General features: G+C 48.3%; 1 protein-coding gene across 3 annotated transcripts in view; it reads left to right on the top strand.

Annotated features, from left to right (window-relative positions):
- LOC138521832 (LIM/homeobox protein Lhx9-like) overlaps window positions 1-26,579 on the top strand; it is a 202,890-nt gene that overhangs the window by 146,179 nt on the left and 30,132 nt on the right. For all 3 annotated transcript variants that reach the window (XM_069634952.1, XM_069634954.1, XM_069634953.1), the window contains exons 4-5: window positions 174-583; window positions 22,304-22,521. In XM_069634952.1, coding sequence (XP_069491053.1) covers window positions 174-583; window positions 22,304-22,521 — 628 coding nt within the window. The remainder of the gene's footprint in view (window positions 1-173; window positions 584-22,303; window positions 22,522-26,579) is intronic.

Genomic DNA, 26,579 nt, shown 5'->3' on the forward strand with positions numbered 1-26,579 from the left:
TTACCGGGGTACAAATGATGCATAAAACAAATTACTATTGATCTATTATTGTTAGAGTTACTGTTACTTTTTGTATTGTTATTATATGAATAATAGTACATTTGTATCTATTACTATGTTTTCTATTTTAATTTAGCTCCTTTTCTTTAATATATTGATCATTTTTCCCATAGGCGTTTCTCTGTGAACCGCTGTGCCAAGTGCCATGCTGGTATTGCGTCCTCCGAGATGGTGATGAAGGCCCGTGAGTCTGTCTACCACGTGGGCTGCTTCTCCTGCTTGCGCTGCGGCACAGCTTTGCGCACCGGTGACCTTTTTGGCCTGAGGGAGGGTGAGCTCTACTGCCACCGTCACTGCCAAGGTGGCGGAAGTGGGCCAGAGGAGGAGGAGGAGCAGGACGAGGCACTGCCATGCCCACCAGATGATAGTGGTATTCTGGTAACTGACCGCTTGCCACCGGCAGATACGCACACTATAGATGTCTCTGCCCTAGCACTCTTGAGCAGCAAACCTCCCCGGAAGGTCCGGGGACGAAGGAGGCGCAGCTACGAAGGCCCTGCCAATCTAGGGATGTGTACCCCAGGTCAGTGCTCCAAAACAGACTTGTACATTCCAGACCTCCTGCTTACATCTTGAATTCTATTGGTCACTCTACTACCATCCTCTCTTGACTGCTGTCAGAGTCCTCTTGCATTCTATAAGCTTTGTGGTGCATCAGGAGGAGGACACGGACACTCTGAGGACATGTGTAGCATGTTTTTATTAATAAATAAAAGAATGCCTATCTTTCCCTATCACTATGGGGATTCCCTACCTAGTTTACTAAGGGGCTCGTCAGTCGCAGATAAATGTCCAAAGAAAACCGTCTGCCGTCCAAAGCTAGCCTGACTGACCCAACCACTTTTATAATGAACCAAGGTCAGAAGAATGACTCCCTTCTCCTGTTGGTTGTGCTTCTGCAGTTGCCTTCTCCTCTTTCTCTTTACCTGAATAGTATGCAATTCTCAAGCAGTCTCTTGTGATCCCTTGTATTCATTGTTGTAACTCCTACATGGGATTGATGGTCTTTCTATCTCCTTTTATTAATGGTTGCTTGCTTCTGGTTAGAATCCTTATCTCTTTCCTATACGGTTATGAGAGTTCTGATGGAGTGTCTTTTTCTCTGAGACTTTGGATTTCTATTCAGTTGCAATTCAACTTTTCATTCTCAGGACTTCTTTGTATACAGTCTGTCCTAGGGACCCCTTAGGTCTTTAGTGCACAATTATCTCGCTCTATTGTGCTCCAATTTGTGCTTCTTAGACTCTGGGTCATTTTTCCTTTTCCCAAGGTAGCAATGTTCCCCTTTTTGTTGTTCTCTCTCTGTGTAGATTCTAGGCTTCTCTTTATCACATTACTGCAGTTCATCAATGGGATTTGCACAGTTGCGTCATTTTTACTGGGTCGGGTATCTCTGATTCTATAACTTTGTGCAGATTCTATGCTTCTCTTCATCACATTAATACAGTTCAACTTCATCAATGGGATTTTCACAGTTTTGTCATTTGTACTGGGACGAGTATCTTGGATCTTATAGCAAGGCCCCCCCTTCCCCAGTTATTCCGTTCTCCCATCTACCTTCAGTGTCGAGGGGGAACGTCTCTGCTACCAATAGGTGTGTGGGACCTTCTTCTTCCTTCTCTTTTTGTTTCTGTGTTTGTTCTCTGTGACATCCGCTTCGGATGCCTTTCCTTCTCCTTCCCAGTTTCTCTGTATCGTTACGTGTAATCTGCCCGTGGGTCGGTTCGTCTGTGCGGTGGTATCTGCGTAGTTGAGGGGACAGCCTGTCCACCACACTGCCTGCGTGGCCACGCCACAACCAAGGTTTCCATTCCAGTATTCCTGGTTTCTGCTTCCTCACACATGCTGGCCCTCCAGCGTCGCTTGCTCCTCTCTGAAGACATTCTAAAATGTGTGGGCTCTGCAGCATGCATTGGCTCTGCCTTCCTCAGACTTTCTCCGTACAGGGGCCTTCCACCGCTTGCCTCTCTCTGCCTTGTCCTCCTCTTTAAGCATACTCACCACAGTTATTCTGAGTTTTTGATTTAGAGAGATAGGCTCTCTTAGGTAATGGTATAAGTCAATTTTCTCTTCGTCCCAGTTATGGAACTTGTTCTGTTTTGTAGTGTTGGATAATTCCATATAGGCCATCACATGGAGGGCATCAGGGATTTCCTCTGGGATTGGGAGTCCTTGTTCCTTCCCAAAAGGGGACTCTCTCCTGGTGAGGTCCCACTTGCTGCGACCACTAAGGAGGTATTGCGAAGCAGGTTCACCTCTCTACCCTCACAGGGAGGGTTCCCCCTTGGGGAGAAGGGGCGAATTCTCTCGATTCATCACAGCTTCTGCTCGCATTTCCCTATTGGTCACTCTTCTCCTATGTCTGATGCTGTGAGCTTCTACTCGCATTTCCCTATTGGTCACTCTTCCCCTATGTCTGATGCTGTGAGCTTCTGCTCGTATTCCCCTATTGGTCACTCTCCTCCTATGTCTGATGCTGTGAGCTTCTACTCGCATTCCCCTATTGGTCACTCTTCTCCTATGTCTGATGCTGTGAGCTTCTACTCGCATTTCCCTATTGGTCACTCTTCTCCTATGTCTGATGCTGTGAGCCTCTGCTCGCATTCGCCTATTGGTCACTCTTCTCCTATGTCTGATGCTGTGAGCTTCTACTCGCATTTCCCTATTGGTCACTCTTCTCCTATGTCGGATGCTGTGAGCTTCTACTCACATTTGCCTATTGGTCACTCTTCTCCTATGTCTGATGCTGGGAGTTGGTCACTCTTTTCCTATGTCTGATGTTGCAACCTTCTACTCACATTTGCCTATTGGTCACTCTTCTCCTATGTCTATGTCTGATGTTGCAACCTTCTACTCGCATTTGCCTATTGGTCACTCTTCTCCTCTGTCTGATGCTGTGAGCTTCTACTCGCATTTCCCTGTTGGTCACTCTTCTCCTATGTCTGATGCTGTGCGCTTCTTCTCGCATTTCCCTGTTGGTCACTCTTCTCCTATGTCTGATGCTGTGAGCTTCTACTCGCATTTCCCTATTGGTCACTCTTCTCCTATGTCTGATGCTGTGAGCTTCTACTCGCATTTCCCTATTGGTCACTCTTCTCCTATGTCTGATGCTGTGAGCTTCTACTCGCATTTCCCTATTGGTCACTCTTCTCCTATGTCTGATGCTGTGAGCTTCTACTCGCATTTCCCATTTGGTCACTCTTCTTCTATGTCTGATGCTGTGAGCTTCTACTCGTATTCCCCTATTGGTCACTCTTCTCCTATGTCTGATGCTGTGAGCTTCTACTCGCATTTCCCTATTGGTCACTCTTCTCCTATGTCTGATGCTGTGAGCTTCTACTCACATTTGCCTATTGGTCACTCTTCTCCTATGTCTGATGCTGGGAGTTTCTAATCGCATTTCCCTATTGGTCACTCTTCTCCTATGTCTGATGCTGTGAGCTTCTACTCGTATTCCCCTATTGGTCACTCTTCTCCTATGTCTGATGCTGTGAGCCTCTACTCGCATTCGCCTATTGGTCACTCTTCTCCTATGTCTGATGCTGTGAGCTTCTACTCACATTTGCCTATTGGTCACTCTTCTCCTATGTCTGATGCTGGGAGTTTCTAATCGCATTTCCCTATTGGTCACTCTTTTCCTATGTCTGATGTTGCAACCTTCTACTCGCATTTGCCGATTGGTCACTCTTCTCCTATGTCTGATGCTGTGAGCTTCTACTCGCATTTCCCTATTGGTCACTCTTCTCCTATGTCTGATGCTGTGCGCTTCTACTCGCATTTCCCTATTGGTCACTCTTCTCCTATGTCTGATGCTGTGAGCTTCTACTCGCATTTCCCTGTTGGTCACTCTTCTCCTATGTCTGATGCTGTGAGCTTCTACTCGCATTTCCCTGTTGGTCACTCTTCTCCTATGTCTGATGCTGTGAGCTTCTACTCGCATTTCCCTATTGGTCACTCTTCTCCTATGTCTGATGCTGTGAGCTTCTACTCGCATTTCCCATTTGGTCACTCTTCTCCTATGTCTGATGCTGTGAGCTTCTATTTGCATTCCTCTCCTATGTCTGATGCTGTGAGCGTCTATTTGCATTCCCCTATTGGCCATTGCTTCTCCACTCTTGCATGCAGTTCCCTTTCACTTACGTTTTGTCATTGCTCACTCTGCTTCTTCTCTCTTTAATACTGTTTTCTTCAACTTGCTTTCCGTACTCGAATTTCTATGGGATTCCTTAAATCCACTGAACGCTGCTCTTTGCATGGAGATTGGTTTTCTATGTTGTCTGTCTTGTTCTTCCCCCCTTACTTGTGCATCCTGCACTGCTCTCCTGCATGCATGATGCGTCCCCACTCTTTATCTCTTTGCCACACTCCCCTCTTTTTGACATTTCATTCTGATGATTGTAAGTCTTTTCCTTGTTTGCATTTGGTTAATTACTTTAGCTTTTCTCATGTAATGATGTCTGTATCTGACACTGCATTCACTGATTGCTCTCTCCTGTGAGATGTCACACCTGCTTTGGGTTTATAGTGATAATATCGAATACAGAAAAGTCGAAAGTCATCATTTAGAAAAAATAATGTCGAAAAAAAATTGAATTTCTTTTTCACTACGTTTTTATTTGCTTTTACCTTTTTTTACCGCTCCCGATTTTACCTTTACTTTTAACCCCAAAAAAATATATAAATAAAAAAATAAAGAATTCGATTTTTTTTTCGCCATTATTTTTTCGAAATTATTGTCTTTCGACATTTTTTTTTCTCGATATTATGACTGAACACCCCTGCTTTGTACAGTGAGCTGAATCTCCCTGGTTCTTACTTTATACATCATACATTCTCTTTAGGGAAACAAAACTAAGTGACAAGATGATCTGGGTCAGAGTGTTTGCCCCTGAGCTCTGTGGGTAACCTTCAAGTCACAGCTTTCAGTGCTGCGGGGGCTGAGTAGGGTGATTAGACATCTTAGCAGGGCAGGTTCTGGACTAGGGAGTAAGGCTGCCAGCAGGATGCTATGTTACCCCTAGTTACATCAAATGTGACATAATTATCAGTGTCACCTAATACATCCTTGCACCAGCCCTGTGTCTGAGGTGAGTCAAGTGAGTGACTGATTCGGGAGTAAGGCTGCCAGCAGGATGCTATGTTACCCCTAATTACATCAAATGTGACATAATTATCAGTGTCACCTAATACATCCTTGCACCAGCCCTGTGTCTGAGGTGAGTCAAGTGAGTGACTGATTCGTTTTACAATAACACAGCTTAAGCATTGCAAGTGTGCATTCTCGTTCACATTTAATTCGCATTTTCATGCATAGAGATGGTAACCTCGTCTTTAAGCAAGCAGTTAAAACTTGGGGCGGTGTTCCCCTTTTCAGTGGAATTCAGGTTATGGGCCTCATTACACGGATGGCGGTGGACCAAGGTGCTATTAGCACCTTGGTCCATGCTGGTAAAATACCGGCACCGCCTTGGTGGAAAGGGGAATTACCGCCCTTTTCCAAGGTTGGTGGGGCGGTAATTCCCTCTTCCCCCATTGCCCTTCCCCATTCCCATTTTTGCCCCATAGGGCTCTATGGGAATGGGGAAGGCGCTAATTACGGTACTGCAAATTGCGGTACCGTAATTAGCTCCCTGGTCCCTTTGCGGGTTGGTTTTTAACACCTGCAAAAAGCACGTGTTAAATTCCCCAACCCGCAAAGGGACCTCGTAGTAAGGCGGTAAGGGTTTACCGGTACCGGTAAAATACCGGTACCAGTAAACCCTTACCGCCTGCTGTGTAATGAGGCCCTATGACTTGTTAAACATGTCAACCACTTGGCAAATATGTTGAGCAAGCAAATGAAAGATCAAGGAAGCCTAATTATTTTTTTTTATATAAATATATATCTCCCAAAATGTAAAATCCAGTTTGAGCACTGAAAAAAGAGGCCATCTTTAAATTGGATGGTATGCTGCCATTCTCTTTGGTCAACATACTAAAATGTGAACCTGTCTAAAATACGAACTTCTGCTAACTGAACATTATCGAGGTCAGTCTCTTGGCAACATCTCTGGTCGTCTAAGTGCGAATATGTCCACTATACATGAACGAACTGTGAACTTTCACACTGAACCAATAGCAGTCAGGACTCCACCCCTCCCCGCAACAACAGAAGCCACACTGATCTCGGTATATGACCCCTTGGCATGCGTTACTGCACTTAGGGGTTTCAAATCCCTCCCCTCCTGCCCTGCACCCATCCTTCAACTTTGATGCCAAGCCACTCCTGGACCCACTACGCAAACATCATCTCCACTTGCACTGCTACGCCTATGACTTGCAAATGTACCTAAGCGCTCACAAGCCAACACCACTGATTTCTGATGGCGTCTAATGGACGCCAAATGGTTAGTGTCAAATGGGCGAAAGAGAGAAGTGAATGGTGCAAAATAGCCTGACGCTTGATGGTGCTAAAACAGAAAGCCTAGTCCTTGCTGTCCAGGAATCTCCTAACTATGCCCTCTACATATTCTTTTGAAGAAGTTGAAAACTATATGAAAACTATAGAAACCAAGGTAGACCACTTGGACCTCGTCTGGGATGCCGACCTCTGCATGAGTTCACAGGTCGACTCCATAGTAAAATCAGAATGCCATGGTTAGGCTCATCTTCTTTGGTTTAATGAAAGCCCATAGTTGAATTTCTTGGTCGCCTATTGCTCTAAGCACAGCTGTTGTACTGCGATTTATAATTCCATTTCTTGGTTGCCTACAGCCTTGTGCAACCTTATCTATCCACCTGCGCTCACTACTGTACCCTCAGCCTATTGTCCAGCGGATATCCGCCTACTGAACCTGCTACTCACGACCCTGTAACCATAATCTGCAATCCTTGCTTCATACACCAAGAGTACCCTCATGCTCGTCTCTCTTCCAACGTATCCCCAAGTTACCCACACCATCCTATACCTTCTTGCCATGCGCTACCTAACCTTCACCTCCTCACTGTTGTCTCCTTCACGCAGGATCTCTTTGAACCCCTGCACTGTCCCACCTCTCCCCCAATTCCCCTGGTCTGCTCTTCCTATTCCTGTCCTCTGTTCCCCTCTAAATAGCGCCCTGGCTGCTCATCTCTTCCACAAATTACTCACTATAACCTGAGCTCTCCTGTTCATCATCCCTCAGCCACTCTTCCTCTCCCCCTCATTCCATTTGCCCCCTACTGAACCTCACCTTTGGCATCTGGCATTCCCAATCCATCTGCAAAAAAAAAACATGTTTGATCACTGACCCCCTCAACTCCCACTTCCCAATGCTTTTTGCAGTGGCCATCACTGAAACCTGGATCCCTGCGATAACACAGCAGCCCTCACGCACTACACACTGTTTTAGCTACTTTTTCACCTGCCTCAACTCTTTAGAGCAAGAAACAAAAATCAAAAAAGTAGGTGCTGTGGGTCTTAAGATCATAAAGACCATGCCATCTGCCTCCCTAATTCACCCTCTCCTTTGAAGACACAGCGGTCCAACACCTTGCCCCCACCCTGCTCATCATCATTCCCACTTATCAGTCACCTGGCATTCCAATCTCTTTCGTCTCAGACATTCGCTTACTATTTGAGATCTTACCAGCCAATGCCCCTATTGGTCATGCTGCTGAGGAACTTCAACCTCCCCATCCTATCTAAGAATCATCGGATGTACGTTGTAATTTCGAATTGGCCAAATATCGCAAATTATTTGTTTTTTCTTCTTCATTGTGGAGGGGACTCCCCTCCACCTCAACTATTTCCCGTACCACACCCCACCCCTTATTTTAAAAAAATGTGCCCAAGAATGGAGAAATGTTCACAAAAAATATGCAATCATTTCTCCAGTTGTTATTTTTCCGACTAAGTTTTATACAGATACCAGAATCATCGACGACAACCGGACTCCACTAACCATTCCCATGTTATGATATGATGGGTTATTTAAACGCCCTTAATACCCAGAGTTTTCTAAGCACAGACCCGGGGTTCGAACCTGTGTTGCATAGTGTCGTCTTGCTTCCAAGGCGAGCAAGTTGCCCCTGAGCTATCCTCCCGAGACCTCCATATCCTCCTCAGTCACATTGGCTGGAACACCCTTGATCTTGTCTTCCTGTCTTCCACTCTCTTCTCTCTATTAATATGTTTCCCTCTGATTATTCACTCATTCACTTCATTATCTCTGAACCCGCCCCAAAAGCACCTGACCCTCCCTTGACTAAGAAAGAGAAAGTTCAAATCTGACTCCATGGCTCTTTAATTGGACTAAGTCGAATGCTCTCCGTAGCACTCTCTACCTTGCACGTTTCATCGAGTTGGACAAATTCAGTGATACTCCTGCCAACTGCTTTGGTTATCTCTACCCTGCACACTCCTTTACCACCTCCATTGGCCTCCAGCTGTGCCAATGGCTTAAAGATAACTCTCCTTGCTCTTACTACCGCCCTTTACACTGCTAAATCCTCCTATGACAACAACTTAATTTCTTCTTCCCTCTCTCACTCTTACGAATTCTACAGGACCATCCTAGCTATATGATTCCTCCTAAACAACGCTCCCTGTCCTCTTTCACAGCTGACGATTTTTTCGATTCTCATGCAAAATCTCAGAAATGTGATACATTAACAAACCTTTGCCTCGCCCTGCATTCGTTACACCTCATTTCACCCCTTGCCCCTCTTCTCTATCTCACCCCCCTTCTCCAACTGATCCTTTCTTCAGCCAACCCATTGTTTGTGTCCACCCATTGACCCCATTGACCCTTTTGCACCTCAAATAATCGACGTATTTACACCGATCAGCTCCTCTGGCTTCTTGTCCCTCTTCCATCCCTCTCTCCTCTGGCATTTCCCTGCCTGCTATAAAACAGCCACCATCACCCCCCTTCTTAAACCCACTTCAGACCCCAACCTCCCCTCCTTCTACAGACTTTCTCTCCTCTGCCTACCTTCTCCAAAATCCTTCAGTGAGCTGTCAGCTATCTTAAGGACCATACTCCTTGTACTTCCCCGGCAATCTGTACTTAGGAGTAAACACTCCACAGACACAGCACTTAGCCACATCTTCAACCTTCTAACCACAGCCCACCTGTAGTGGCCTGTCAATGATGACACCAAGCCTGATGGTTATGTTTACATGCCTTTATTTTACTTTAGCACAAACACTGTTACCACATAATAATGATCTTCCAACATACACTACTATATCTATTAATGTAAGTGATAAAGTCCTCTTGTGGTTTCTGTGCTTAGGAAATACCTATTGTTTAAGCAGGAGGTTGTGTGGAGAGCTGTGAGTCAGCTTGCTGCTCTGCTGCCTGGTGGCTCGGAATCCGTGAGCAGAAATTCCCACAGGGACTTCTTTCAGGACCGCTTAAAGTCCTTCACTCTACACCACCTCTCCTCCATTCTAATCCTTCTCAATCTCTCTGCAGCCTTTGACACTGTAGGCCATCCCTTGCTCCTCCAAACCCTCTCCGCCCTGCAGTTCACTCTTACCTATGAAAGCTCACTCTCCATTTCCTTGACCTCTAAGACCTCCCTCCTCACTCCCGTTCTGTGGGTGTACCCAAAGTTCTGTCTTGGCCCACTCTTGCTTACTTCAGCTCCTCTCATCCGGTTACACTACCGCCTCTTTGACAATGACACCCAGATCATATTTTCCATCCCATACTTCACCCATGACATCTCCCAAGACTTCACCAACTGCTTTCCACCCATTCATCACTGGAAAGCATTACAATGCCAGATGCAGAACTCTTCCAAAACAGGAATTATATTTCAAGTGGATAGTGTCCTCCAACGTATTCCTCATATTTGATGTTATTCCATCCAGCTCAGCTGCTTCGGAATTTTTTTTTCGGCAGAGGGCGCCGTGCGTCAATGTCGTTGAGTCGATGGTCCCTCGAAGGCCTCCGTCAAGGGTGACGTCATCAGGTGTATAAGTAGCACGCGTGGCGCCCGTTTGCCTAAGTTCCGTTTTTCCGCAGTGTACGTTGCTTCGGAGAATCGGTGCGCCTTGAGTTCTGTGAAGAAAATATAAATAACGAAATATGTCTTCGTCATCGACGCCGACCACAACCCCGAAATCGGGTTTCAAGAAATGTAAATCGTGCGGCTCAAAAATGTCGATTACCGATCCGCACTGAGAATGTTTATGGTGCCTTGGAGAGGGCACCGACATGGAAGCCTGCATGAAGTGTCAATCGATGACGGGGAAAACCTTACGAGAGAGGAGGGGAAAACTGCAGGTAGGTCGTAAATCTGACCGAAAAGCCTCTAGCGTTGAGTCGAGGTCCCGCGAGGAGAAATCTCCTCGACGCGAAAGGCCTCAGTCGGGCTCCGAAGCGATTCCCATCGCTCGTCGTCTTCGACAATAAAATTGAAGAAACGACGCCATAGATCCCCCTCCACTTCGTCTTCGGACGAATCCACAAAAATGATGAAATGTCCCACAAAACATTCATCATCCAAAGAATGGGAAGCTTTTAGGATGCAAATGTTGGAGGTTTTTGACAAAGCGAAGCCTCGGTCCGCACCTTACTCTGAAGCTGGCCGGGAGCGCCATCGCTCAGACACTCGCGCGCCCTCGAGCCCGGGTGATCGAAAGAGGAAGGCTAGAGAACCTTCTAGGACGTCGAGCGAAAAAAGCCAGTCGAGTCGACCGATCGAGGTCACCGACACCGTCCGAGACCGAACACACCTCGAAGGGCAAGTCCTCGAAGGGTGCCTCGACACCCTCGAAGTCGACGCCATCGAAGTCGACGCCGTCGAAGTCGGATAATACGTCGAAGTTTTCAACGCCTTTGTCGAGATCGACGCCGAAGCCCTCGACGCCGAAACTTCCAGCTCGACAAGATCAGCTAGGAAGAGAGAAAGAAAAGGCAAAAGCACCTCGGTTGCATTCAGGAACCAGTAGCACTCCTCCTATGCCACCCCCAGAGAATGTTTTTAAGCCTTTACCTAGGAAGGAGTTCTTCAAATCCTTGACCTCAATTTTTGAGGAACAAGAAAGATCTGATGAAGAAAATGTTCCCTTTGGCCTTGAATTTGGTACTCCAAATGTTCCTGAATGCCTGATTTCAGAGGAAAGCAGGATGAAGGATTTGGTGGAATCATTACACAATGAAAGTGGTTTTGTTATGTCCCCAGCGAACGGATTTGGTAGACCAGAGCCAGTTGAACGTGCTAATCCATCATATCGTCAGTTAATGACTAAGGTTGTGGGTTATTTGGGCTGGGCCAGGCCTGCAGCCCAATTTGTCCAAGATGATCTTACAGACATATTGGACCATGGTCCTACTGAAGACCCAATTCTACCTTTCCATGTGGCCTTACAAAATATGGTGGCCAAAAATTGGGAGACGCTGGATTCTATTCCTCCAGTGAATAAATCCCTTACCTCAAAATACCGCCCTGCCAGTAGCGACCCCAGCTATCTGTCTAAGCATCCCTCTCCAGAAAGTTTAGTTATGCAGGCAGCCACAGCTTCCAACAAACTTGCGTACCCGTCTATCCCTCCAGACAGGGACGATAAGCGTGTGGATGGCTGGGCAAGGAAGGTATTTTCAGCCGGGAGCATGGCATTAAAATCAGCCAACTCCACCTGTGCCTTGGCAAAGTTTTCAGGAATGTATTGTAATGGCTGTGGAGCACATACCAGAAGGGGAAGAAAGGGAAGGATTCCTAGCCATTGTTAGAGATGGAAAGGAAGTTATGCAGGAATCTCTTGAATCTGGTTTGGACACTGTTGATAGTGTGAGCAGGTCCATGGCCACTAGCACGGTAATGCGTAGATTTGCATGGTTAAGGAAGTCAGGTTTTGCACCAGACGTGCAGAACCGTCTTCTGCACATGTCCTTTAACGGCTCTCACCTTTTTGGCAGCAAGGCTGACGAGAGCCTTGAGAGGTTGCAGACCTCAAAGGCTGCTGCCAAATCGTTGGGAGCTGCTATCAGGCAACCTCAGTCCTTTCGTGCGACAAATCAATCTTGGAGGGGACGATCCTATCGTTACTACACATCATATGGAAAGGCAAGAGGATTGGCAGTCAAAGGGCCCAAACAAAGGCCTCTCGCGGTGGACAAGCAAGATGTGCAAAGCCAGCTACACCCTCTTTGCCATCAGCGGCTGCAGCAACCACCACAAAACCACTTTGAGGACTTGCATCACAAGACACCTGTAGGAGGCAGGCTGTCACAACATCTGCAAGAATGGCGAGCCATTACTTCAGATGTTTGGGCCTTAGAAATAATAGCCCAAGGTTACTGCCTTCCTTTTCTAACGCAACCTCAAAGCAATCCACCAGGGAGACACCTGTTGAAGTCTTCGAATCCGCTCCTACAGCAGGAAGTTCCAACCCTGCTGGAGAAAGGTGCTATAGAACCAGTACCTGTAGCGGAAAGGAACAAGGGATGGTATGCCCTGTATTTTTTGATCCCCAAAAAGGACGGAAGATTGAGACCCATCTTGGACTTAAGAAACTTGAACAAGCTCCTCAGGAAGGACAAGTTCAAGATGGTTACCCTTTCTCAGATCCTTCAGGCCCTTCAACTTCAGGACTGGTTGGTGTCATTGGACCTCCAGGATGCTTATTTTCATGTGCCGATTCATCTCAAGCACAGAAAATACCTGAGGTTCGTGGTTGGTGACTCACACTATCAGTTTTGAGTCCTGCCATTCGGATTGACCTCCGCCTCGAGGGTCTTCACCAAGTTAATGGTAGTGGTAGCAGCGCACCTCAGGAGAGGGGGGATTCATGTCTACCCCTAGCTGGACGATTGGTTGATCAGGGCGCGTTCTACCGAACAAGCACTGGATCATCTGGAAGTCAATTGCCACTTCCTCCACAAACTGGGCTTCTCCATCAATTTCAAGAAGTCGCAAATGACACCTTCCCAACAGCTTCAGTACATAGGAGCTGTATTAGACACATCCTTGGGAAAGAGCTCGCCTCCCAAGTCGAGGGCTCAAGACATTCTCCAGATGGTTTACAAATTCCAAAATGCCCAAAATCTCCAGGCATACGACTTTTTAAGTTTGCTCGGCCTCATGGCATCCTGCATCTTCCTGGTGCCAGAGGCACGCTTGAGGGTGAGATCCCTTCAGTGGGTGTTAAAAACTCAATGGTCCCAGTTCTCAGGTCAAATGACGGATGTTCTCCAGATTCCGAACAAGGTTCGACAGGACCTTCTATGGTGGACTTGTACAGAGAACATACTAAAAGGGGAACCTTTTTGGCAACCATGGCCGGAGATCACAGTAGTGACGGACGCCTCACTCAATGGGTGGGAGCTCACGCCAACGATCTGACAATCAGCGGTCATTGGTCTCCATCGGAGTCCAAACTACACATCAATCTTTTGGAGCTGAGAGCAATCAGACTAGCGCTGAAGGATTTCCTGCCATCTGTCAGAGGGAAGACTGTCCTGATAATGATGGACAACATAGTGGGCATGCATTATCTAAACAAAAGAGGAGGTGTAGGGTCACTACCTCTGTGCAGGGAGGCAGTGCAACTCTGGTATTGGGCAATTCAAGAAGGAATCTCTTCAACGGCAGTTCACCTAGCCGGGGAAGAGAATATGACGGCAGATGCTCTGACCAGGCAGAGCATGGTGTCCCACGAATGGGAACTGGCTCAGGAAGTCATTCTAGAGATCTTTGCCCTTTGGGGAACCCCTCAGGGAGACTTATTTGCGACCGGTACCAACCGAAAGTGCAAAAAGTATTGCTCAAGGGAATTTCCCCCGAGAGGAGCCCTAGGGGACGCGTTCGTGGTGGAGTGGAATTTCCCACTATTGGATGCATTCCCTCCGATTCCCGTCATTCCTCAGGTCATCAGGAGGTTGAGACGGTTCGGGAGCCGCATGATCCTAATTGCCCCGGATTGGGCCAGGAGAACGTTGTACCCGGACCTTCTAGACATGTCCATCTGTCCTCCAGTACGTCTTCCTCAGAGAGATAACCTTCTCTCTCAAATGGAAGGTCAGGTTCTCCACCCAGAGGTCAAAACGCTCAACCTTCATGCTTGGTATCTGAAAGGCTGAGATACAGGGATTGGAACCTTCCAGATGACGTTAAGGAGGTGTTGCTTTCGGCAAGAAGGCCAGCAACAAAGTCTCTATAGCGTTGCCGTTGGAAAAAGTTTTGCAACTGGTGCAGAGAAAAGAATGTCGATCCTTTTCTATGTTCTATCCCGGAAGTACTATCTTTCCTTCTGACCCTAGCGCATAGAGGTCTGAATATTGGAACAATAAAAGGTTACCTTGCGGCGCTTTCCATCTTCAAGCGCTCGTCGGAAGAATGCTCCTACTTCAAAATTCCTTTGATAATACAATTCTTAAAAGGACTCACTAATGTGTTTCCTCCTCACCCATTTCAAGTACCGATTTGGGATCTCAATTTGGTCTAAAATTCTTAATGTGTGCTCCTTTTGAACCGCTGCACACGTGCCCATTGAGATTGCTAACATGGAAAACTGCTTTTCTAGTTGCCTTAACATCTGCAAGAAGAGTGAGCGAATTGCAGGCACTGTCTTCTGGGTCACCCTATACTGTGTTCCATAAGGACAGAGTTGTTTTGAAGGTCAAACCCTCTTTTTTACCGAAAGTGGTATCTGAGTTTCACTTAAATCAAAGAATTGTGATACAGACTTTCTATCCTCCACCCCATCCTAGTAAGGAGGAGGAAAGACTCCACAGGTTGGATCCAAAAAGAGCTTTAAGCTTTTATATCTCTAGGCTATCCAGGCTTAGATTGGATAACCAACTGTTTATTGGCTACACAGGAAAAAGATTGGGTCAATCAGTAACAAAACAGACCATATCACGTTGGATTGTCCTTCGCATTTCAGAATGCTACAGACTGGCGGGGAAAGACCCACCAGAAGGTTTAAGGGATCATTCCACCAGGGGCATCGCTTCGTCTACCGCCCTGCAAAGAGGTGTTCCTATAAAATCCATTTGTGAAGCAGCAACTTGGTCATCGCTGCATACTTTTTCAAAATTCTACAACCTAGATGCTTCCCAATCTAAGGAGTTAAATGTTGGCAGAGCAGTTCTATACTCGGCCATCTAAAAAAAAAAATCAAAAAAAAATCTAATCCCTCCTCCATAAGGATTGTCCTTACTGCTTTGGGAGTCTATCAAAGATGAGGAATACGTTGGAGGACACAATCCACTCGAAGAACAAGTTACTTACCAACTGGTAACGTTCTTTCGATTGGATGTTCCTCCAACGTATTCCTCATCGCCCTCCCAACTTACCCCTCTGTAGATTTTTCCCAGGCTATTGCCACTCCAACTCTCCCAAGGCAAAGTACCTGTCTACCAACACAGTCTGCATAGTGTAAATCAATAACAAAAGAGGGGGAAAAACAGAACTGAGGCAAATGGGTGCCGCGCGTGCAACTTATACACCCGATGATGTCACCCTCGATGGAGGCCTTCGAGGGACCATCGACTCGACGACATCGACGCACAGCGCCCTCTGCCGAAAAAAAAAATCCGAAGCAGCTGAGCTGGATGGAATAACATCAAAGATGAGGAATACGTTGGAGGAACATCCAATCGAAAGAACGTTACCAGTTGGTAAGTAACTTGTTCGTCTCCCCGCCGCCAATGCTAATCCCACTCTCACACCTTTTTCCCACTGGGAAACCTCACTCCTTCAACCAAGGATCCTTCATCCAAGGCTCACTATCTTAGGGTGCTGGTTAACAGTGAATTAAAACTCCAACAGTACATTTCTGCCAGTGAAGTACATTAGTCCACAGCTGTGAGAATCTATCTTCTGATCATCAGAAAAATGTGGTCTGACCATGCAGCCAAAATGCTAATCTCTTCTCTTATGCTCAGTAAACTCGATTAGTGTGCAAGCTTACTCCACAGTCTCCCTCTATAATTCTGCTACCCCTTAATCAAGTCATGAACCTTGCTATTTGCACCCTCTACAACCTACCGTATTGTTCGCCACCTCTGCACACTACCAATTTGCTAGCTAGAACTCAGTACAAAATCACTCTTTGAATTCCTTCTCATCATCTTTAAATCCATCAATGGTCTTGTTCCCTGCCTCCCTTCTGGCTTACTTCATCTCCCTGTATTTTCCCACACAAACCCTAATTTTGGCTGGAGGCAAATCAGTGCTCCCACCGGCAAACATGTGTTTTGCTGGTCCAGGAAAATTTCCATTGCCCGAATTACTGGCAATTTTACCAGCAGTTTTTCCAGACTGCCAAAACTGTAATGACCCTACATGTCTTGAAAGCTTCAAGACTGGATTTATATTACACCTTCTTTCTTGCAAAGGGGCTCCCCCCACCCTTGCCAACTGACTCCGGTCCACCCTGGCCACAATACACAATTGGCAACCTGCTCCACTTAGCTACCCTCAACTCTCGCTCTGCCGTCAAACACTCCTATGACATCTGCCACCTCCTTGAAGACCTCAACATTGATGTCCTCGCTCTCATTGAGATGTGGTTCACTTCCAGCTGTTATGGGTTTTGACACTCTCTTCCTTGAGGGGTACAAGATCCTCTCTAAACCAGGCCTAACCGGCCCAGGGGCGGAGTTGCCCTGATCTTCTGTGAGTGGGTCCCTGCTACTATCATACCCACTCAGGCCTACTCCTCCTTCGAATGCCTTGTCTGCGTGCTTGGTCTCTCCTCGCCTCTCTCTGACTCTGGCCACCATCTACGGGCCCCCTGGCCAGGTCTTCAAATTCTTCTCAGAATGGGCTGACCCTGCCTCTTGTTTCCTGGCCTCCTCCTACAAGCTCCTCATCCTCAGAGACTTCAATATTCACCTCGACCCCTCTGAGGCAGCCTCGGGCCGCATCCTCTGACTCTCTTTCCCTCACCATTCTTCCCTCTGGTCTGGCTCACTCAGCCGGACACACCTTGGGTATTCTCATCTCTTCAGACATCCCCATCTCAAACCCTTTTGTTACACCTCTCTTCTGGTCTGATCATGCTCTCCTGCCCTCTCACCTGGACCTCATGGGTTCCCTGGCTAAACCCCTGCCTGCACTTCCAGCCTACTTCGCCATCATTCGACCCATGAAGCAAGTGTCAGTTGCCACTTTTGCCACCACCTTCACTCCTCCTCCTACTCCTGCCACTGACTCTCACTCTGACACTGCCCCTACTAACCTTCAACTCTCCGTCTCCAACACTCTGGACATCCTTGCCCCTGTCATGAGGTTCCCCTTGAAACCTGCCTCCAAGTGCAACTACTGGTGTGACTCCGACCTGGCCGCTCCGAAAGGCAAGTGCAGAGCAGCTGAGCGGAAGTGGCAGACTTCGAGCACAGCCTCTGGCAAACTGGCCTGCCGCCTTCTCCAAAGGCAATACAAACTCTCGATTTGCTCGAAGAGGGGGGCCCATATCCAAGCCTGCATCTCTGCAGCCACTAACAACACGGCTGAACTTTTCAAAATCTGCAAGGAACTCGCCAACCCTACTGCAATTTGCACTTCTCCTCTGCCTTCCTTGGCCCTCTGTATTTCTCTGGCCTCTCACTTCATTTCTAAAACTCAGGACATGTTGTCCTCACCCTTCCCCCTCACCCACTCTCAGACCTCCCTTGGCCCCTTCTCTCCTCCCCTCCTACTCTCCTCTTTTTCTTCCATAACACCTGATGAGGTTTATAGACCAGGCTTCTCTATGAAAATCTCATCCAAACAGGGGCACCCTTGCTACTCCAGAACCTTCAACAACAACATTATGTCCCTTGCCTCAGCCTTTGCCAATTTCTGCAATCACTCCTTTGCCACTGGATCATACCCTCACTCCTCAAGCACTACTTTGTGCACTCCCTCCTCAAAAAACATTCTGCCGACCCTTCCTGTACGGCAAACTACCGCCTTATCTCCATTACCCCTTTGCTGGGAGAACTCTTGGAGAAGCTGGCCATCTCCCAGCTTATCCGCCACACTGAATCTGTTGGTTGTCTCCACAATCACTAGTCTGGCTTTATAGCTGCTAGAGGCACGGAAGCCGCTCTCCTGAACACCCGAGAAGACTTGCTCTCTAATCTCAATTCCAGCTCTCCTTTCGTTCTCATCCTTCTTGACCTTTCCTCTGCCTTTGATACGGTCAATCATGTCTCCATGATAAATCAGCTCTGTGATACCCTTTACATCACAGACCTGGCTCTCGAATGGTTGACCTCCTTCTTTTCGGACCGACCACCCCAGGTTCAACTGGGCCCTTGTCTCTCCATCATCTCACTCTCCACCTGCAGTGTCCTTCATGGCTCTTTCCTCTTGCCTTGCCTTTTCAACATCTACCTGGCGCCTCTAGTCCACCTTCTCTCCTAATTTCCAGTGTTATGCTGATGATATGCAGCTCTCCTTCAAGCTTCCCTCCTCTGCTTCCTCCTCTTCCTCTCGCATTCCTGACTGCCTGAATGCCAGTAAGACAGAGATCCTTCTCATTGGGACCCCTGCTCCCTCTTTCCCTCCCACACTCTGGCCCCCGGCCATGGGCCTCCTCCCCCCACCTTCCTGTGAGGTAAAAAGCCTTGGTGTCATCTTCGACTCCTCTCTCTCCTTCTTGCCTCACATCAGACATTGCCGAGACGGCCCACTTTCAGCTGCACCTCAGAGACATTGGGCCTCATTAGGAGTCCGGCGGTAAAACTGCCTGGTTACCGACGGACTCGTATTACCATTCCGCCTCCGTGATTCCCGGAATTACTGGGGCATTACAACCCCCCGGAGGCGGAATGGTGTAAAGCCCCATTTGCATTGAGTCCTGTAGGACTCAATGGGAATGGGGATCATGGAAACACTGGCACCATCTCGTGATGGTGCTGGTGTTTCCTCGTCCGCCTGCAGGCGGGCGGTGGTAAACCCGCCAGGTCAGACCTGGCGGGAACGCCACCTGCCGCCTGCAGGACTCGGGATCGGGCGGTCCGGAATTAACAGTAGCGGTGGGTTTACTGCCACTGTTATTTCCGGACCGCCCGACCTGTAATGAGGCCCATTCTCCCTTTCCTCACCTTCCCCCAGAAACTCAATGAGCCTCATTATGAGTCCGGCGGTAGCCGTACCGGTAAATACCAGAGTCATTTTTTTTCTGGCGCCCAGCAATGAGACTTACCGGGGCATTACAGCGCCGACGGTCTCGGTAATTCCCTATTGACGGGCGCTGGAAAAAATGACTTCCCATTCCCATTCGAGTGCCATTGGGCTCAATGGGAATGGGGAGGACGGATGCACCGGCACCATTCATGAATGGTGCCAGTGCATCCTTTAAGGGCTGGGAGCGGGTGCCGTTCCGCCCGCCTGGTCAGACCCGGTGGGCTGAAAGGCACCCACTCGCAGACCTCGGAGTATGCCAGTCCGGTAACAACTGTGCCGGCAGCTTACCGGCACCGTTGTTACCAGACCGGCACACTCGCAATGAGGCCCCATGTTTCCAGAGCTCTGGTCCTCTCAGGCTGGACTACTGCAACAGTCTCTTCCTCAATCTGCCTGACTCCCCCCTTTGCTCCCTTCAACTAATCTAGAACAGGACTGCAAGACATATCCTTGGCCTCAAGCCCAGGGACTGCATCTCTCCAGCCTTAACATCTCTCCACTGGCTCATCGTTGCTGCGCGGATCAAGTTCAAGACCCTCTGCATCTTCCGCAAGGCTTTCTTTCTACATCCAACTCTCTCTCCCTAAATACCTCCCGGCTCAAGCCCTTCGATCGTCTAGCTCTAACTCTCTGCAGATCAGGCGCTTTTCCAAGCAGAGAATGGGGGTAGATCTCTCTCCTCCGCAGGTGCCGCCTTCTGGAATGGCCTCCCTGCCACTCTCAGTCTTGATCCAGATCTCCTTAAGTTCCCAAAGCTTCCTTTTCTCCTCTCCACCCCCACTGCTAACGTCCCCTTCTGGCACTTGACTGGCTGCCTCGTTCCCTCAGTCTTACAGGGCACGACGGCCCCCTAATTCCAGTCTGCCCCTGCTCTTGGTCTACCCTTCCTCCCTTGCGGGTCCCTTTTCCCGCACTAGTCTGGTTGGCTTGCACCCTTGAAGCCCTTCGAACCCCCTAACTCTCACTTAGCTCGTGGGCCTTCCTTCCCCTGTCCTGTCCACCTGGCCTCCGCTGGCGCTTGGTTCTCACGGGCCCTTCCGCCTCCGCTTCACTTCTCTTACTGCACTTGCACGTTCCGAATGTCACAAGGTCTACTAGGATCGTGTTTGTTTTTGTCCTCCCTTGTTCCCAACCCTCTTGTCTTGTTGCGCCTTGAAACACTTTTGTAAAGGGGCATTATAAATACCCAATAAATAAAATAAATCAAAATTCCTATATTCATGTGTAAACATGTAAATATGTATAATATGATATAGTGTGGCACTAGGCCTACATTAATTGTATTAGCTATGCCTCTTAACGTATTATAAAGGCACCCCTTCCCAGGGCTGTCTCTGTCTCCTGGACTCATTTCTTTGCATGCCCTTTCTGGGTGAAATGACACCCCAGCCTGCAATACATTCAAATGCATAGAACACAACCTCCCTGCCTAGAGACCACTCTCGCGAGACACCTCTGCACCGCTGCAGATTCTGACCGTCACTCTTTCCCTTCAGAGGCCCATCCATGGCACACAGACATTGCCAGGGGAGCACCGCAACGCAATGTGACTACCACCGACCCCAGAACAGCTCACTGAGACGTGTACCGAGGCACCACTACAGCACTGGCTTTTCAAGCATGACCCCAAAATGAAACAAATCTGTCTGGGCTTATCACTCAAGAAAAGACTCATTCCCTAGTCGTTCTTGACAGCGAACCGCTTATGCAGCTCGTGGGGTAAGAGCTTGCTGCTGGGATCACGCAGAGGCACCTCCTACCTCTAATTCTCCCACACTGATACATTCTGAAAAATGAAATACATGGGGCAACAGTAACATACACCTTCTCTTTACATGCCCAGAAAAGAGCCAAGAACTGTGATGCCACGCGCATTCATCTTCCTACCCCTCATCTTGCCAGCTTTGGCAACTTTCAGAGGCTCCTCTGCCTACACCTGTGTGTTCTGACAGACGTGTCTGTGTCTCCAAAAGGAGCGTCCACTTTCCTGGCCTCCCACATATATCTCCAGCTGGAGCCATGCTAGTGCTCCACACGCACTGTTCCCCGGGCGCCTTGGCATCCCTGCCTGGCAGGAAGGGACTGCCCATTCCCATTGCTGTCCAGACACGTGGCCACCTCGGGGAGCCTGCAAAATGCAGGAAGCACGTTCCCATCCCAGAAACTCCTTCAGCCTCCTGCACCCCGGAGACCTTTCCTCCATGGCCAGATATATGCAGACAGGCCCACAACATTCTGATATCTGCTGTGTTGATGTAGATCTCCATAGCCATCTCAAAGAGCTAGGATAACCGCTGAAGCTTCAGCAAGACACCCGGGAAGCTCACAGAACCTCGGTTTAGGTCCAGGCGCCTCCATATTGTGCTGAATTCATCAATGCCAAAGTCCTATGCCCATGATTGTAAGCGGGCAGGGTGTTTTGTCGCCTTTTGAGGGAAATCAGTCCTAATCTAACAAGACTGGTCTTATTTAGTTGGGGTGTGGTCGCCCTCCATATGAGTTCTAAAAATAATGATGTATTTTATCTTATAGAAGTTCATGCTGGATTCCACCAGCTTCCACCGCAGAAATCGGTAGCACCTGATCTGCTCTACCGTGTATTCTGCATGATCATGGAGTTCCTCTGGATATGTTGGATAGTCAATGTTGAATAAATATCATCAAAACTACTTCATGACGCCCAATGGCGGATTAATAAAGAAAAGAGAAAGAAACAGAACTTGAAAGTAGAGCTTTCAATGCTAGGCATTGCATTTTTATTACAGTTTTCATCTATTGGGCTGCAGGGCCGACAAAAGGGTGGGGATTTAACTTTCCTCCTTGAATATCTTTCTGATTTAAGAATAACAGATGCAGATTGGGCAGGTGAAAGTGGGCCTAAGTGAAGGAGGCAGAAGATTAGAAGTGGGAACAGGGGGTGGGTGTCTGTGGGGTTTACAATTCATTCCACTATGTACTATTTATAATTTGCTCCAAATTTCCAGATGAAACACTGTCCATTAGGGCTCTTCTCTACTCCATATGATGAATTCAAGAGTTTGCACAGATTCATTTTAGATACTTCGACGACTGCCACTTGCCAAGATGCCTCCCCGCTTGTCTTCTCTGCCTGCCATGTCACTTCACCTATCCCTCCTTTGCCTTACAGAGACCGAAGAGGGGGAGCATTCCCCTGAAGTGCGTAAGCATCGTCGTCCCCGACAGCCCCAGCAGCCCCGGGTGCCGAAGGTGAAGCGGGTTCGGACCTCCTTCAAGAACCACCAGCTGCGCACCATGGAATCCTACTTCTCCATCAAGCACAACCCTGACGGCAAGGACTGGGAACAACTGGCCAAGAAGACCGGCCTGCCCAAGAGGGTCCTGCAGGTGAGCGTGATCTGGCCGGTGACCAGGGTAGATGGGGGGGGGGAAGTGGTCAGGGGGTACTGGGATAAGGGGGCACTGGATGGGAGATGGGTCTGCTACCTCGTATAGATTCCCCCATACTCGCCCAAATGGTAGGAATGGCAATGCAGAATATATAGAGCCATGCCACAGAATGGAGTCCCCCAGCAGATGCACCTCGATTTCAGGTTACCTATGAACTCAACCACAGATCCCCCAACTCTCAGGAAATGCCCGTCGTGAAAGGACAAACTCTCAATGACCCACACCTCTCAACTAGCACTCTTTTGGTGGATGTCATCCGCCCTGTAACCAGGTCGCTCACCCGCCAAACCTCTTACAAGCCCACACATTTCCATGGACTCACCTGCCAAAAACAAAATCTGGTGTTTTCACCCTCCCTGGGGACACAAGCAGTTGAAAGCTATGCAGAACCCTATACTCCTACGCCCCAACCCTTTTATTATTTACCTTTGTGGTCTTGTCCCTTTAGGGACGGGACTGGAGAACTGTGCAGGTACACCCCCCTGCCATCCCATCCCCAGCATGCACCTTAGCTCCCAGTCTCCAGTGCCTCTCTCCATGTGGAAAGGGTGCTCTGGATCAGCATTAATCAGTTAGCATCGAATTTACCAATTGCAGCCCGCATTCCCTATATTATATTAAACCCCATAGGAGATCTTTGATCCCCAACACCTCTGAGAGCACCCACATTTCAATAAGGAAACCATGGACGAAGCCAGATAATACGCAGCAAAACCCACATAATAGCACTCCTTTCCAGGCACAACAATCACTGCAACCAACGTGTACCGCAACACTGGACACTCAATCCTAGGGCTGGAATGCTTAGAGACACTGAACAAAGGCAGGACATGTGTTCTAGGTTGGTATTGGAAGACAAAGCGACAGAGTCAAACAGGATCCTAAAAGGTTATTTGAGGAAAGTGACAGATGTTCACAAAAATCTCCCCAAGACAGGTCCGGTCTGACATTCTGTAACACCGAACCTCTCTCAAACCTATTCCTAATTGCTGATGCCCAGTTTCTCAACCCCTCCACCAGTGCCCAGTAACCACTCCAGACAAAATGGCCATTCTGCTCGCTCAGTGCTTCATTTAGAGAGGTGGATGATTAACAAAAACTGAGTTCCCTACTTTGAAAAAAAAGCTCTGTTCAATATTTCCACAACCTTTTCCACAAAATTCACAGTTCCAATGTTTTTTAGTTCTTGCATACCATATTTCTTTTTTTTTGTTTTGGCTGATTGGTTAGGCAGCCACCAATATCATGTAGATGTGTAGAGGTCGGAGGACGTTCACTACCTGAGAACACATATCAGTCTTTCAATTGCTGCAAGTATACTTCCATCCTGTAAATGTAGTACAATCAAAACCCAGGACATCCTGTCCTCACTCTCCTCTACCCCCCTCTTTATTCCCCCACCTGTTCTCAGGCCTCCCTTGGCCCCTTCTACCTCTCCTCCGCACTCTCCTCCTTCTCGCCCATAGCACTGGATGAGGTCTCCAAAGCTGTCCCCTCTTTGAAAGTCTCCTCCAAACAGGTGCTCCACTGCTCTTCCAGAACTATCAAGGACATCTCCTCTCTCGCTCCTTCATTGGCCGATTTCTGCAATCACTCCTTTGCAACTGGCTCCTGCCCTCAAGCACTCCCTTGTGCACCCTCTCCTAATAAAGGCCATCTGCCGTCCCCTCCTGCCTGGGTGACTACCACCCTATCTCCACCACCCACTTCCTGGGCAAACTCTTGGAGAAGTTAGTAATCTCCTAACTGACCCAGCATATGGAATCTGTTGGTTGTCTCCATGACCACCAGTTGGGCTTCAGAGCATCCAGAGGCACGGAAACTGCTCTCCTGAACACCTGTGAAGACTTGCTCTCAAACCTTGATTCCAACTCTCCTTCTGTTCTCATCCTCCTTGATTTGACTTCTGCGTTTGACATGGTCAATCATTCCATCCTCCTAAAGTGGCTCTGTGATTCCCTTGGTATCACGGACCTGGCACTGTATTGGTTGACCTCTTTCCTATCTAATCGACCTTCCCAGGTATAACTGGGACCTTTCCTCTCCTCCACCACACTCTATACCTGCAGCGTCCTTCAGGGCTGTATCCTGTCGCTGTGGTTCTTCAACATCTACCTTTCCCCTCTGGCCCACTTGATCTCCTCTTTCTCTCCCAATTTCTAGTGTTATGGCGATGACACACAACACTCCTCCAAGCCTTCCTTCACTACCGGCTTCTCCTCCTCTTCCTCTCTCTTTCTGACTGACTACTACTATTCAGGCATGGTGCATGGCTAATGATCTCTGTCTTAATGCCAGTAAGATCAGGATCCTTCTCATTGGGACCCCTACTCCCTGCTTCCCTCCTACTCTCTGGCTGCCCCCTTGGGTCCCCTCGCCTTGCCATCTTGTGAGTCAAAAAAACTTGGTGTCATCTTTGACTCCCCTCTCTCCTTTTCCCCTCACATCATGGACCTTGCCAAGAAGGCCCACTTTCAGCTCCACCTCCTCAGAGGCATTCTGCCTTTCCTCACCTTCCTCCAGAAACTCAATGTCTCCAGAGCTAGGTTCTCTCTAGGCTGGCTACTTCCACAGCCTCTTCCTCAGTCTTCTTCTTTCCTCTCTTCGCCCCCTTAAACTAATGCAGAATAGGACAGCGAGACTTATCCTTGGCCTCAAGCCCAGAGACTGCAACTCTCCAGCCCTAAAATCTCTCCACTGGTTCCCGGTGGCTGCAAGGATAACATTCAAGACCCTCTGCATTATCTACAAGGCTTTCTGGGGCCTGGGAGCCCACTACATCCAACTCTCTCCCTAAATACCTCCCTGCTGGAGCCCTTCGTTCCTCTAGTTCCAACTATCTACATATCAGATGTTTTTGCAAGCAGAGGGTTGGGGGTAGATCTCTCTCTTCAGCAGGTGCCTCACTCTGGAATGGTCTCCCTGCTCCTTTCAGACTTGAGCCGGATCTCCTTAAGTTCCAGAAGCATCTCAAGACCATTCTCTGCTCATACTTCCTTCCCTCTAGCCCTCCCTTGCTAATGCACCCATCTGCTGCTGCGACTGGCAGCCTGGTCCCCTATGAGTCTTACGGGGCACCCGGCCCTCCTTGATCAGTCTTTACCAGCACCTCCCCAATTCAGCACTGCCCTTCTGGGGCCCCTTCCCTGACTAGCGTGGTGGGTTGGGCACCCTTACCGAGTTTGGTCCAGCCCGCCCTCGCACTTAGCTGGTGTTCTGCCCCGGCTGCCCCTGACACTGGCCCCCCCGGGATGCCCCAGCACTTGCCTAGGCCCTGGGCCCTTTCTTCCTTCTTTCTCTCCCCACCTACATTTTATGCCTCCTCCCATGACCGTCACTTACCACCACCCCCATACTTCCTTTTACTGCACTTGCACAATCCGAATGTCAGAAGGCCTAGTAGGACAGTTATTGTTGTTTATCTCCCCTGCCCCACCCCTTTTTGTCTTATGGCGCCTGGAAACACCTTTTTGCTGTATAGTGTGCCTTAGAAATATTCAATAAATAAATAGAAATTTAAAAAAGGCATCTCACAGCACGAAATGCTAGGCAGGGCATGCTCCTGGATACATTGTGGTGGAGGCACATTGTGCCCATGCAATTATAAAGGTTGATGTACTGCAACTATGAAGGAATTTGTTTCGCTTCCCATCCCAGCTTTCAAATACCTGGTCAGGTAGGCGAGTACCTGGCCATTTGATGGAAATCTCTGGCAATCCTGTGAGGACCTGAGAAGCTGTATAATTATGACAAATCAACTTCCGGGGCACCACTGGTCCAGGGATGAATATTGGTTTCTAAACCACCTATCAGCCCCACACCTCTAGTGCACCAGAAGGGATCCGAACAGATTGGAAACACAAGTAAATTATAATCCTCCTTGTCCAATTTTGGTAACGTGGACGGAATGACAGATTTATCTCTGCAAGGTCATGGATCGTTGGTTAGTTGCAACACAGTGAAAATACAATTATTACCCAATGATAAAAGGGACT

The sequence above is a fragment of the Ambystoma mexicanum genome, chromosome 13 (assembly GCF_040938575.1).
Source record: "Ambystoma mexicanum isolate Mex_15411 chromosome 13, UKY_AmexF1_1, whole genome shotgun sequence".
Lineage (NCBI taxonomy): Eukaryota > Metazoa > Chordata > Amphibia > Caudata > Ambystomatidae > Ambystoma > Ambystoma mexicanum.